This window comes from Schistocerca gregaria, chromosome 1, assembly GCF_023897955.1.
Source record: "Schistocerca gregaria isolate iqSchGreg1 chromosome 1, iqSchGreg1.2, whole genome shotgun sequence".
NCBI lineage: Eukaryota > Metazoa > Arthropoda > Insecta > Orthoptera > Acrididae > Schistocerca > Schistocerca gregaria.
Window position 1 is genome coordinate 895,841,901 of NC_064920.1, and position 15,342 is coordinate 895,857,242.

Consider the following 15,342-nt stretch of genomic DNA (forward strand, 5'->3'; position numbering starts at 1 on the left):
GGTCACGGGCCTGCAGCACACTACTGCCGGAAGGCAGCTGCAACACCTGTACGCCACTTACGCTGTTCAACTGAGCTATTTTAGCTTTGTGTTCAAGTCGAGCCTTACAATACTGAAATGTATGTGCTGCAACAGTCATTAGTCCCTTTTGCCGAATGATTCTATATACTATTACGCATTTTTCATAAGCACTAAAATTAGTGTTATGGCATTTTATACGTTTGAAACGCAGGTAATTTTATAAATATCAATTTTGTGGGAACCCTAGCGCAGCTACTGTACAAGCTGCGCACCAAATCTTCGTAAACTAAGTAAAATAAAAGTGTTTTTAAAACCAGTTAGAGAGAGAGAGAGAGAGAGAGAGAGAGAGAGAGAGAGAGAGAGAGAGAGAGAGAGAGAGAGAGAGAGAGGGGGGGGGAGGGGGGGTGCGGTGCGGGGGGAGACGGGAAGATCCAAATTGAAAGCTACAGAATCAAGAGTGTCCTGAGAAAACACGACGAGTAATTAACTTCAAAACGTTCTTCGGGAGAAAACGATTCTTAGATACGTTTCAATATTCCTACAGCGATGATTTAATAACATTATTCTGATTACCGCAAAACTACAGAATCTACGGCAAGTACCTTAATTAGTGAATGAAAATCGATTGAAATATTTCCTTAAAGCTAAACAGTAGCTTCGTCACCCACTAAATGAAGGCTCTAGTGCAATCTTCGGTGGAACTGCACTGAAAACAGCCGAAGCGTTATACTCCATAAATTACGGTCTAACGCCACTCACCAGTCCAAAATGCTACCGGCGTTGGGAAGAGGCGCGAAACACAAAACAGGAACACGTGTATCTAACGAAGCTTGTGTCAAACAGTAAATACCTACAGGATACAGTTATTGGATTACATCATTATACTCAAAAATGAAGAAAACTAAACTCACAATTGCTGTTGTCTTAAAATTTTATTCATTTCTTGCCCGCAATTACTATTTACAGACATCAGTTTTCAATTTCGTGCTCAAATTCCTTATCACTTGACAGTGTCGTAAATAATACGCGCTTCTGACGTCCGACAGATAACGTACACCTGACACTACCAGGTCGGCGGATAGGTGATTAGCTGTCTTCCCCGTGCTGTTGCGACAAACATAGTTCGTTTTCTGTGCCACGATTGTTTCGGGAAAGCTGTCTTTCTTTTGCCCTAAAAGCAACATGTAAGAACAGGCATAAGAGACTCAACGCTTGAAGAAAAAGCTACCACGTGTAACTGCACCCCCGATATAATTGCGAAGTAACAATGCTTACTATGCCAGGCAACAGCAGTGAACACTGCAGAAACAGGAATGTATTAAAAGTATAAAAATAAAATTACCAAGAAACATGAACTATGACAGAATTCGATTCTATTGTTAACACATTAAGCCTGTACCACGGATAAATACCAGAAGGTCATTTGCTACAGCAATAGGCACATTTTCTTTGAGAGTTATAAAGAAAGTAGATCGACAGTATCAGCTAACTTAATTTTATGCTGCTAATTTTGGCACTGTGGAATACAACTGGTCACTATGGGGTTTATGAACTATGTGGGGGCAAACACAATGAGGCAAATGAACCAGCAAATCAATGTACAGAATGATCGCCTGGAGGAGGTGGTTGTCATTTTCACAATAGGAAAAATAATTGTCCAAGTATGAAACGACAACTCAATCACGAATGGAAGAGCTACATTTCGGAAAATTTACTGGCTGCTTCAAAAGAGACTATTTCGCCGTTATATCACTAAGGGATGGCAACTCAACATACAATGGCAAAGGTAGAGATGAACAGCGTGACTAGCAAGTACACACAAATCTGGTGGCAAAGCATCGTACCAAATGGCACAGATTCGTTTGAAACTAGTTAATGCGTAAATCTAAAGGAGCAGAAAAACGTATCTAGTATAAGATGAAGAAAATAAAGCAGGTGAACGTAGATGAAGTATAACTTCTGCGAGTAAATTTTCATTCGATAACTTGGGGCCCGGAAGCTCTGCGACCACTGCTTTAGATAGTCCCTATGGCAAGGCGTCATTTTATCGCAGCGCACAATGCTGCTGATAAACGCGCCTTTAAGAAATAATAACTTCCTGCAGATAAGGGGATACGATGGCTTTTAACATTAACGCTATATTGGATCTAGACCGGTTTATTACGCATGAATTAATAAATAGAGACGCGTTCGGCACACGGATCGTCCGTGACAAACCAAGCAGACATGACAAGCGAATTTTAGGTCCGTATTTGCGGATTGTTAAAAAAACGTTAAGGTGACCTTAAACTGATAAGTTTTTCATCATTAGAAGCAGAAAGTCCACGAAATGATAGGGCGGATACAGCTGATTACGAGCGACGCTTCTTCCGCGAAGGACAGACGTCATTTTTGACGTTATTTGCTCGTCTCTTTGCCCAAGGTCTTCTCATATCACCGCTTGCTGCTTTCACTTCCACCGTGACGCATGTTCTGTAGCTCTTCTGTGCCGACTACTACGTCTCGTTAACAAAGAGGAGAACGATCGGTGGAAGGCCAAATATCCACCATCGAATGTGATTGCTAGTGACTGACATACAAAATACGAGTACACAGATGTTTAGGTTAAAATTTCATCACAGCCTTGTCCGCTCTCTGCCGTTCTCAACATGAGTGACGTTAGTGACATTCATAATGGTCTACGACTTGCGTGGCAATTACTCCCATAGCATATGTAGACGTTTCTACGCCGATTTATTCTCTATAGGCTATTAAATACGTGGAAAATCGCATTTCTTTAGTTCACGGCCTTCATCCTACGAATTTATTTACTACACTACAAATGCTATTTTAAACGAATTCCTTTATAGCATGATATTAATTTTTCCATTGGTCTCAGTTTAGAAGCACTGTCAATATATGGGGAAGGAATCTAATAGTTTGCACTATTCTTTTTAAGTAATGTAGAAATACTACATGCCCCCATCCGGCAAAACTAACTATACTACAATACCTAAAACGTTAAGACTCGTCTGTGAATACAATGTGGTCAGTGTATATGACACGTGTCTAAGGCAATAGAAGTTCAAAGGTCCAACTGCGTAGATCATATAAGAAGTCAAAACATCTACTTGTTGCTTACAAAAAATTATTTCTTCAATGTGTACAAAATCCTTTACAAAGGTATCCCAGCATCGTCGCGGAAAAGTTAAACACAGCAGGAAACATGCGTCAATAAAGTAACAAATTAACGTGATTTGACATATTATCTGAACACTGTCTGAATACGGAAAATGTAAAAACAATCAGAACGGTTCATTTCTATTGCAATCTTACTACACATTATTGTACTTTACACGTGAAAATAAAAGGTAGGCAAAAGGAATATCAGTGTTTAACGCTTCATCGCCGTATCTTTCTCGAAAGAATCATCTTAGCGTTTCCCTGTAAACGAATGGTGTGTTGTTATGATGCACGAGAGAGTCGAATGTGACATTCTTGGCGGAACTTTCCGCCTGGAGTAATTTTTTGGAGGCATTGGCTTGGGTAGAGCACCCATCTGGCGCATTTATGATTACTTATTCGACTTTCAACTTGCATTAGGTGTAGTTAAAACAAGTTTAAGAAATGAAGCGCAGTATAAGACTCAGCATGTTCAGTTTACATTATCGTGAAAACAGACGAACGACTATACAGTTTTACGCGTTTTGTGTTTTATCTAAACATCACTCTTCCTTATTGTAATGATGTGGTGAAACTTCCTTAGGCTTACCATTCTCGTACATTTTTGGTGTATTAATTACTGCCCAAATAATCTCTCTTCCATGGGAAAGTACGAGACATATCTTGATATGTAGCTTAAATCACTGAGGTCCTTGTCGATTCGTATCCCCGCTCACTCCCCCCCCCCCCCCCCCCCCCCCGCCTCCGTGTGTTCTCCGATCCCTAGTGACACGGCAAATCCTTTAAAATTAGCTTGTAAGAAGTTACTCTGGAGTAAGAAAACTGTGTGCACAGTAATTAGAAATTAGGGAGGTTGTAAAATGTGCACACGATACATACAACTGATTTAGCATGAAATCGTTCGCAACGAGTCAACATCTGAAAGTACGACACATCAAAACATTGTCCATACGCTTTAGTTACGCAAATGAATTGGTAAACAGTCGATTTAAATTTCTGGTGAGCGCTCAATGAATATAGAAACGCTAGCGCGCGCGCGGGTGTGTGTGTGTGTGTGTGTGTGTGTGTGTGGGGGGGGGGGGGGGAGAGAGAGAGAGAGAGAGAGAGAGAGAGAGAGAGAGAGAGAGAGAGAGAGAGAGAGGACTACTGCACGACGGCTGAAGCTGCCGCTGGGGTTGGCTGGTATTTGTGCGGCTCGCGTAGTGGCTAGCGCGCAGATAACGGAGACCTGGCTGGCTGGCTGGCAGGCAGGCGCGCGTCCCGTTCATGCCTTGAAATAACTCCGACGGCCTGACGTGCGCCGCCACCGGCGACGGTAAACATAGAAAGTAGACCACACATCGGCCGGTCCGCACTTATCACAGCCATCTGCTGCTCGCCATAGATATGTGCAATATCAAGGTTTCGAGCAATTCCCCATACAGTAAAATACATACAAATTATTATACGCGCCCCCTATTCGCTCGTAAAGCTGCTAGAAACAGTTCGTTCACGAAAATGCAATATTTTGCAACAATCAACACCCTCTCCACCCAATAGGTATCACAGACCTTAAATTAATTCCTAACCCTACATGCTGTTGATCTTGTACAAAGCAACTGCAGTCTACTCCTTCAAGATGAAAACATCCCTTACATTTCAAGGGTGTATGCCTAATGCCATCTGTATGCCCTTTCAGTTGATCAGTATTTTTGATTAGCAAATTATCAATGTCATGTTAACTTTGTTACACTCCCACTGGTGAAATAAAATTATTCTCCGAGCATTCTGGATGACCATTGTTCCTCTCTATCTCATGATAACCAACATGGCACAAGGGACAGAACTCTTTTTCACACAAATCCGAAAGTACACAGTAGTGATAACATATGTTTCATAATAGTTGCATAATACATTTTCTCAGTATGTCTACTAAAAGGTCTTTGAACAGTATTAAATATCTTTAGGCACATATGTGGTGGATATGGAAATTAACTGGGTAATTTCGTTTGTTAGCAGCCACACACACGCGAGACAGATACATATTGGAGATCTAATCAGTGATTTCAACACCACACATGAATTGTCTATGATGGGCAACATACTCCAACCGGGTTAGATGACTTGTAATGTGGCATACACGCATAATCCGAATTGGATACTGACAGTCAACTTAACTGTCACGAGGTCAAACACTTTCTTCACACACTGGAAACCAGCAGTTCTCATGTTTCAGCATAAACCAAGGCCCAGCTACAGATTTGATAATGCTGCAGGACAAGGTGATATAAGGTCACATAAAAAGTAGGTTTAAATTTGCATGTAGATGAGATTTTAAATCTTAGTTATGCCTCTACATCAGTTGGTCACCATTAAAAGCATTTGGAACTACAAAATAAGAGCACTGCTTTCAAAAATTAATGTTTGAAGTGTCCTCTTTGTAATAGGAATGATAGCATTAAATTAAACATCAAAATGAAATGAACTTTATTCTTTTGAATGCGAAAGACTTATTAAAGAGAACGTGCCACACGAAAAAATGTTCCATAAATTTCAAGCAACTCGCATGTCTATTCTTCAAGTCAGTCTCCCCCCCCCCCCCCCCACACACACAGACAGACAGAGAGAGACTACACCACATGTAATGATGGTGATGGGAAAGGGATCCTGAATATAGAAATTCGCTTTTCATGTGACAAAGAACATAATATGGTATATAAAGAGTGTGAGCAGTGTCTGATGCTCAGGGATCACAGTGAAGAACAGAGATGCCATATACTTGTGAGACACAGAGGTAGCATTAGAAGCACCTGAAAGAGTCTGAATGGAGCCCCAGCGTGGGCTTCCATTTGGTTGTCCAGGCAAATCATGCAATATTAGGATTTGTGATGCATTCAGATGTGACAGTGGCCTAATGCTGGACTGCATAGTTGGTTCCAGTTGAGCACGCCTGACGATGACAAACTAGGATCACAGTATTGCGCTCCACGCACATCACAACCGCTTCACATCTGAACCTGCCATCCAAGACCAAGTAACTTATTTCCTGCAACATTCTGTGTCACCATGCACCATATGTCGGAAACTAGCACCAGCTTGACTAGAGAATTACAATCCTATGTGTAAGCTGCCATTAACACAACACAAATGGCTATCTTTACAGTGGTGCCATGGCTGGGAAGCATGAACTGATGATAATGTTGGATTGTGTTCAGCAATGAATTGTGGTTCTGCATTACACCAAATGATCACAGTCAGCAAGTATGACTTCAACAGTGTAGAGTATGATTCTTCCAATGTTTTGGAGAGGGGAAAGTGGTGCTATTCCTGGCGTCATCGCACGCAGAGCCATCTGGTAGGACTTCAGGTTACTGCTGGCTGTAACTGAGGGAACTCTGACAACACAATGTTGTCAAGTGCACCTTACATTGTAAAATGTTACCTCTCAAGAGATGGTTTCATGGTGCCTTTTTCTTCTAGCAAGAAGATCAAAATAAAAAAATTCCTACATTGTTCCATGTGCCAGACACAATGTACACCATGCAATACAAAATATACCACAGACGAAGAGAGAGAGACTAAAAAATTCCATCTTTTCTAAGTTACATTTTCACTTGCAGCCCTTTTCCAGTATCTATACAGCCCTTTTCACTTTTTAACTATCAGTGATATATATGAAATGTTATCCACATCTTGATGAAAGTATGAAATGATTAACTCAGATGTTCAATCTTTAGTAAACATATAAATATGGTATTAATTATTTTGTGTACTTAAAAGGGCAAGTAACTAAACCCTGATATTAAAACACTCAACACAGGAATTAAGTCCACTAGTCTACTGTACTAAAAATTATTTTGCAGAATTTATGCTGAAATACCATCACAGCCGCAATACAATAGTGATAGCAGAAAAACTGGTAACTTTTTATAAAACCTCAGAAAATATTCATAAGTATAACTACTGAATTTTAAATGTCAGAAGATACTACACAACTTGCAATTATGGGAAATGGATCCTGAATGTAGAAGTTCCATTTGACATGATGTAGAATAGTATACAGTGTGATTGAATGGTTTTGATATACTATTCAGAAGAATGACAACAGATGGAAGAATGTAGAGATGTGTCAGTACTAGCAATTCCACAAAAATGCAAAAAATGTATTAAATTTCCAATATATGTATTTTTCATGACTGTAAGTAACTACTAACATAATGTAAATTGCAGAATATGGCACTCATTCAGGCATTCACTTGCTGTTAATTGGAAAAGCCAATGCTAACAAGCAACAAAGAATCTTCAGATGTTTTGTGAAAGAAGCCATTGACTCCCCACCCTGAAGTGATTTAGGAAATAATGGAAAACCCAAATCAAGATGACTGAATGAGATGTTGAACCCTATTTCTTCCCATATTGGGTAGCTGTACCACAGCACTATTTTTTCTACCAATTACTTAGAATGAAGGTGCAAACTACTCGGAGTTTAATTACTACTCTATGTTTAATTTGTATTAGTGAATTTTCTGTTGAATACCAAGGTATTTAACAAGGATGCAAAAAAGAATTGGATGTGGCCTTTTTAGTTAGCTCTTTACACTCTAGACTGCAGTGGTTTTCCTCTGACAAATCTTGAATTTTACCTCACCTGATATCACAATGAACATAGAAAACTCACACTTACATGTACACAACTGTAAAATGTGAATACAGAAAATTAATATTCTGACTCTGGCAGAATATGAAAATCATGTTACAGCAAAAGAGGACCAACTTGCAACTGGAAGAAACAACAGACAACATAAGGGGTTAAGAATTTTATTCTACAGGTCAGTGTTTAAACATTAACACTGGGATATCTCATGTGACAGTGTCTACTGTTATACAAACAATTCCCTTTTTTGCATTTTATAAAAACAGTAGATTAAGTCACTAATTGGTGTTAACAAAGTGAAACTACAGCCATCAGTGTATAATTTAGAGCCGTTTTCTGCAACTACGCATTTTCAATCAACTGAACAGTGAATGCATTACTGAACTGTTAAGAGATTTTTGTAGAATTGGTGCCCAATATTCATTTTTTGTCATCTGCATAAAAAATCCTAACCCAAAGAATAATTTAAGAAATTTTTCGCCCTTGCTTTGAATATGTACCACAGCCAATTTATATGATACAGTAAAAATTTTTGAGGCAGTGAAAATATAAATTAAAAATACTGTTCTATGATTAATCACCATGACTACTTGACAACTTGCATTCTTGCTCAGTCACAGTTCCTCAATGATTTGAACATGTTAGTGCAGCCTCAGTGTACAAGAACAGGAGGCTGATCTTAACTTTTTTTCATCACTAAGAGATATGTATTCATGTTTCGTGAACTGAATTTAATGTGTTGGGGTAGAAAAATTTTGTGGGGAGGTAGGTAGGTTTCTGTACTAGCTATACCACAAAATATTTACTGAAATACATAAAGAGAAACATTGCTCAGCCTCTGTTATTTCTCTCTATTTCAAGCTACATTCAGTTTGTTTCAAAAGACTGTCTGGTGTGATTGAGTGGACTGCCAGGCTACAAATCCAAGGCTCTAGGGTTCAAACCCAGTTGGCCCTAGGATTTTTTGTCACTTGCTGTGTATTTTCCCTTAAGCAGCAATTTGTCAATGTGAACAATGTTATGTTGCACTGCAATTTGGAGTCCACTTCAATCTGTGGGTTCCCCTATAACTGACTGGCTATGTCAGTTTGAAGGTGGGTGAAAGGTAAGGGCATTAGGACCATGTATTATACAGCACTGCAACCTTGGGGGTTGTAACGATTAAATTTCAGTTAAATAATAAACTAGACAAATGTTCAAGGCTGTCAGTTCAACTAAATACTTAGGAATCACAACTACAGACAACTTTAATTGTGGGAAGGTAAACTAAAGATTGTGTTGTTGGCAGAACACTGAGAACATACAACAGGATTACAAAATAGACTGCCCACACTACACTTATTCAGCCTCTGCTAGGGTACTGCTGTGCTGTATGGGATCCTTGTGAGATAGGATTGACAGAAGATATCAAAAAAGTCCAAAGAAGAGCAGCTCGTTTTGTATTATCACAAAATAGGGGAGAAAATGACACAGATATGATAAGCGAGTTGGTGTGGCAATCATTAAAACAAAGGCATTTTGTGTTGCTGCTGTATCTTTACATGATATTTCAACCACCACCTTTATCCTCTGAATGTGGAAATATTGTACTGTTGTCAATCTACGAAGCAAGAAATGATAATCATAATCAAATAGAAGAAATCAAAGCTCATACACAAAGATTTACACTTTTGTTTTTCCCCTTCCACTGTTAAGGAGTGGAATGGTAGAAAAATAGACTGAAGCCGGTGCAAAAATCCGCTGCCAAGCACACAAGTATGAATTGCACAGTATAGTTGTGGATCTTCGGCTTAATAGAAGCATCTTGTCATGACTTACTGGTAAGCTGAATTAACAGTTAAAAGCTGTATTCCTATACAAACAATTTTTAATAGATGGCTATTTACTAAATACAACAGTGAGTAGCGCAGTGGAATGATGATACCCGCCTTAAAAATTAGTTAGTTAATAGAAAATTAAAAAGAGTTAAGTGTATTCACAAGTCAGAGCACTAATTTTCAGTCACACAGTTGCATCATAATATGAGATTATTCTTTCTGTTTCATTCACAGGTAGGCATTTTAAACAATTCTATTTCAAGCGGCAAGCTCTTAATGACATTTCTCTATCTAGACAATTGGACGATGAAAGTAACAGAGTCTGTTGGCATTCTGAGTTAACAAGGATTCTCTAAACTTGCTCAGGAAAAGGAATGTCCTAACTCCATGACCCATCTGGTTACAAATCTTTCATCGCCTCTAAGCTGACCTGCTGAGGATCCTCCATACAGGAAATGCACAGAAGGACAAGTCACACAAGAAAGGTGTATCCAGCCTCCCATTGCAAATGAATTGCACCTCAGCCTATTAATGTTATTATAGTGACAAACAACCAATGACCACCAAAGGTCTAGTGTATCCATCAAAACTTCCAAACCAAGTCAATTTAAAATAAACTGAAAAGCACAGCTACTGGTGGAGAATTCTTCAAGTGTCTACTAAAACACAAACTGTTACCCTGAATAATTAGCAGCAATCACAGCAGCAACTGCTTTTCTGTCAGAGATGCAAGACATAAGTAACTTTTCTCCTTTCCTGTTACTGACACAGCAGAGAAAGCAAATAAAGCAAATTAATGTTGCCTAAATAAGTATCATCACAAACTACACTCATATGAACAATACAAAAGGGATCATCTTTGCAGAAATAGAATGATCAGAACAAGAAGAAAGTTAATAGCTTAACATTTGATTATCAATGATATAATGAGGGATGGAGTATAATCTCAGATTAAAAAATATATAAGGAAATCAGAACAGTAGCTTCCAGAGTAACCACAATGACTTTTGTTGCAAATGATTTTGAAAAATCACAGAAAACCTAAACAGAAGTGGCTGGAAAGTGGTATTAACCCTGCTCCTTCCTAATGATCATTTAGTGCCATAATTAATAAACTACCCCACTTGATTTGAGGCACAAAATCAAAATTAAAAAAGGAAATTACAGGGAAATGCTTTACTTTTTCTTGCATTGATGAAACTTAACTATGCTATTTGTAAAAGATTAACTGAAACAAAAGTAGCCAGTAAATCTCAAAATAAATGTGTAAGTAGCAGGAAAGTCATACAGGAAAATTACTCAAATTCAATAACAGACCACAACACATGGTCTGGCAATCATGACTTATTTCTCAATCACTGCCCAATAAACAAAATAAATTAGATCCTTTCATTGGACATCTAGGTTGCAACTGCTGCCATAACAATTATGAATAATTCACAATGACCAAAAACAAGACACAAATAACAAACCTACGGTTTACCTACACTACAGCTGCAGTGATTTATTTTAGTATAGTCATAACACGGGTAAGTCTGTTCAAGTAACGTCAGAAGTGCCTGTTATTGACACACATTTACCTAAGCTGGAAAAACAGTTACATTGGATCTTGTGACCAGGAATTCATCTACATATACATGGGTACACGAAGGTTTTGTTTACCCAATATGATGAAAACAATCCCAATCTCTAGAATAGAAGTTTAACACAATTTTCTGGTTAAGTTATAGAAAGAAATATCAGGCACTTACCATTAGGGCCATATTTCTCCTGGTACTTCTTGACTTGATCTAGCGTGAGGCCTCTGTCTATATCAACATTGAAGTAATTTACTACCTCCTCCACAGTTTTCGTGTGAGCGTCCTCCATGGCCACTCAGTTTCTAGTGCACTTCACGAGCTATTTCTTGTGTTCATTAACGCACTTGCAGCAATAGTTCTGTAAGACATGAGGAAAAAGACCCATCATTAGTTACAGCATAAAAATTATTCCAGGAATCTATTTGAGACTGTAAGCTGTGTTTACACTACACAGATAGCAGCATGTATTTCCTTTTGTTTATAATGCCCGATAATAAGACGCAAGATAATTATACATGAAGTGCCTATTCCACTAACCAGACTGTTCGGTTACATGGCAAAAAAGCTAACAACAGCGTTCAAGTTTATCGATGCACAAGGACTGATTTCGCAAGTTAAGAATAGAGGCAATGAGCTGAACTTCAGTGTTATTTTCATCTGCGTAATGCCAGATCAACATTTTCTCAAAAAGTCAGCATGTCTCACTTTCTAAAGTGGCATGCGCAACGGACGCTTTCAGATTCGCATACTATAAAATAATAATCACGAAAACAATATGCTACGAAGCTTCCTTTATAATGACAAACAGAAACATGCTGCGCTCCTAAAACCGGAAATGAGATTGTAGAAACTTACCCGTATTACCTCTTTTGCAAGAAACTTGGCACAGAACAACTCTTTAACTACACCTTCAAAGCACTGAAGGTGTACTCAAAAACACAAAAATGGGGAAGAACTGATATAATTAATATCATAAATAAACACAACTAAAACTGACGCAGACCCTCTCAAAAAACCACGTCATGTTAGCACATTTTGCTCACAGCATCACTGCCTTACGGTAGGCCCAGCAGTTGGCTCTGCTGTCTGGTGGCCGCTTTCGGCACTACCACTACGTTACTCAACTGTTCTGAATTATTCCGAAATCGCAAACGTCGTTAGTTATTACATCTGGTTCCCTCAAACAAAATCAAAATGATTTTACGTTCTCATAAACTTACACCTGAACTCTAAGGTTGCATAACAGATGCTGCGCTAAATGAGTGTTTCGAAACCGGTGTGTCTCATGTGGTCGAACCTGATTGGCGCACTGCTTCTGTCGTTTCTAGCTGTTGCTACGGCGGAGCTTTCAAATGTGTTATCGTAGCGACTATGTCATTTATGTGCTACGTGTTTGTACTCTTTGGTCTTTCAGTTTGCAGAGAGCAATCGATAAGACACGAATCGCTAGAAACTATATTGCGAACTGCAAACACCATTTTTGAAACTTGCTATCCACCTATGGTCAATAAATCTTAAGTAGTCGTAATATAATGTAACATCGTCTACTGGTCGTAATTATTCGCAAATATCGAACTCACACTCTACAATTCCTACAACTGCGTTGACTGAAGATAAATTTTCCAACGAGTAATCATTCTATTGAATGATCCTAAAATCGACACATTTGCAAACATACATCATGGCTGGGTTTAATGAAAATTCTTAACTACCATAATTCCATAGGTATAAAGTATCACCTGTGCTATGTGCTGAACCGGCGGCCAACTTAAAATCCGAGCACAGTCTGCAGATGTCCGCTTGGACTGCCTCATCATTTCCCCCGGGAAAGAGCCATGCTGCCAAATCGCTTGCCAGGAGCGAACACTTTTAGCACATTGGGATGGCTTTCTTAATTATTTTGGCAAGTGTAGCTAGAACACGATGTGCCAATAGACAAGGTAGGAGGGGAAAATGGAGGAGGGGGGAGGGACGAAGAGCGAGGTAGACCATTTTTAACTTAGGCTTCCCATGAACTATTTGGTCCCGGGCGAGTGACATATTCGCTAATCCTTGCCAAAACATTCCCGAGCACTGTTTCGTGGTTGGCATTAACGGAGCACCACACAATATTACGCAAGGAAGGTTCACACAGTATACAACGGACAAAATACAGGGCTACAAACACTTTCTTAAAGGTGGCAGCCGTTTCGTTTTATAGAGCATTTTCATGACTTTGTACGGTACTAAACTAGAAAAGCTGCATATTCGGCTGAAAGATTCTGACAAACCCTATTCTTTTCCCTTCTTTTGTAATTTATAACGCAGTCATTTAATATTAGCTTCATATTGTTCATATTCCTACAGAAAATCTTACGATATGAAGTCTACAAATAACTCACATTTTGATTCGTGCAGCATGCAAATGAATGATTTCCTTCAGGTCTTCTAATCTTATATTCAACAAAAATATTGGCAGTAAACCAGAAGAGTGGAATTTCATTAGCATTGCTCGAACTGGGGGAGTCAAACCAATATCATCGAAACGATTCATTCATCTTTCCATAAGCAGATATGAGCACGAAAAACGCTTTTAAAAATTAGCTGGAATTTTTTATAAACGAACGAAAATGTTTCTGACCACTGCACAACATTCACTGAGTCAAAAGGAATGAAAAAACTTATGCAGCAGATTACAGAGATGAAATCACAATGATTGTCAAGGAGAACGAAGCTTGGCAGCTTACAGGTAATGGCTTGGCATGCGCAAAGCGCGTTTTGTAATGCCGATGCGGTGATATAACATGAATTAAGCAGCAGAAATGTTCGTCTTTAAGCTAGTGAAAGCACTGAAGCATTTTTGGCAAGGATTCACTGTCCATACGCATTTTTTCACAGAACCTTCCGTAACTTAATTAGGCTTTAGTTAATTAAAAACAAGCTTTATTCTGCCAAATCTTTCACAGCGTTGTTGTGATACTCCTTGTTGAATCAGGCTAGAGACAATACTTAAAACGATTCGGCTGCTGTCCTTTGGAATGGGTCATTTCAAATAGCGTCACTATTTAATTTCGAACAAATTTGAAGACAGCTCAGTGAATTGTTGGTAGATTCGGATGCAGAACAACTAGAGACTAGGCGTGAAAGTCCTCTACATTTCCAGACAAACAGGAGGAAAATTTCAGATATCCTACATAAACTGTCAATTCCCTTTTATCTTTCTCCATTTCGCCCTGATTCATCTGTTTCAGCAACAGTCTGGTGAACAGGAACTAGGAATACGAAATAGACACCGCCAGATCGCAGGAACTTGACAGTGTCGCCAACTTAAGCGCTTGCACAGCATACTTGTTGATGCACGTATCCAGCGCGTTGAAATGTCGTATAAGAAAGGCGGCCGCACTGACGGACTATCGATGTCAGAGCCAGAGGTTGTGGCACTTCCCCATCGTGTCGCGTCTGCTCTCCGCACTCGACGTCCAATGTTAACGGCACACTCCACGTACATATACCGCGCACTTTATCTTCATCGCTACAATCCTCGTTGGCTTCATTTCATCACTCCGCGTCGTTGGTGTAGGATCTCTTAACATAGTAAGTCACCTATAAAGGACACTGAACTTACCTATAAACACTTGAGAGTTAGTGTGGTCCCTGTTGCACTTGTTTCGGCAAGATTTTTGATCACAATAAAAAGGGTTACTTAAACTCACTCAGGGGCCCCTAGTTCCTGGGTTTGCGCTAAACCCCTTTTATCATAACACTCAAAAACTCCCGAAATATGTATATAAAAAAAGGCAACGCCTGCGCTGCTGGACGAAACGGGGCACCATTACAAGGCGGTCCGCACTTAAATAAGCTCCGCACGCGCGCCATCTGTCGCGAAACTCTAAAAGCTCGAGGGGCATCTGCCAAAAACCCCTTCCACCGAGCAGCCGCACTTCACTCGAGCCGTGAGCGGCCAGGACGCTCGCGTATTTTTGATTAGCCAACAAATAACTCGCAAGGCGAAGCCTTTCTTTCTTCTCAGAATTCACCCTTAATTGCGTCCGGCTGATAATAAATGGTTGCCGGGCGGCGTGAATTGGCAGCTGTTTGTTTCTCATATTGCACAATGTCTTGGGGTAATTTGCTAGGCTGCTCATGATTC

The 15,342-nt window shown here is 39.5% G+C and overlaps 1 protein-coding gene across 20 annotated transcripts in view; it reads right to left on the reverse strand.

Moving 5' to 3' along the window:
* Nucleotides 1-15,072, reverse strand: part of LOC126274109 (calcium-transporting ATPase sarcoplasmic/endoplasmic reticulum type) — a 93,864-nt gene extending 78,792 nt beyond the window's left edge. For 4 of the 20 annotated variants that reach the window (XR_007550121.1, XM_049977092.1, XM_049977097.1 and 1 more), the window contains exons 1-2: nt 14,818-15,043; nt 11,385-11,571 (exon numbers count right to left, since the gene is read on the reverse strand). Coding sequence is in view for 18 of the 20 variants with exons in the window: in XM_049977092.1 (XP_049833049.1) it covers nt 11,385-11,502 (118 nt within the window). In the remaining 2 variants the exon portion in view is untranslated. Of the gene's footprint in view, nt 1-11,384; nt 11,572-12,068; nt 12,598-12,952; nt 13,111-14,817 lie in introns of those variants that run through there. The other 16 variants (XR_007550127.1, XM_049977094.1, XM_049977099.1 and 13 more) reach the window with 7 other exon arrangements.
* Nucleotides 15,073-15,342: the final 270 nt, after the last annotated feature.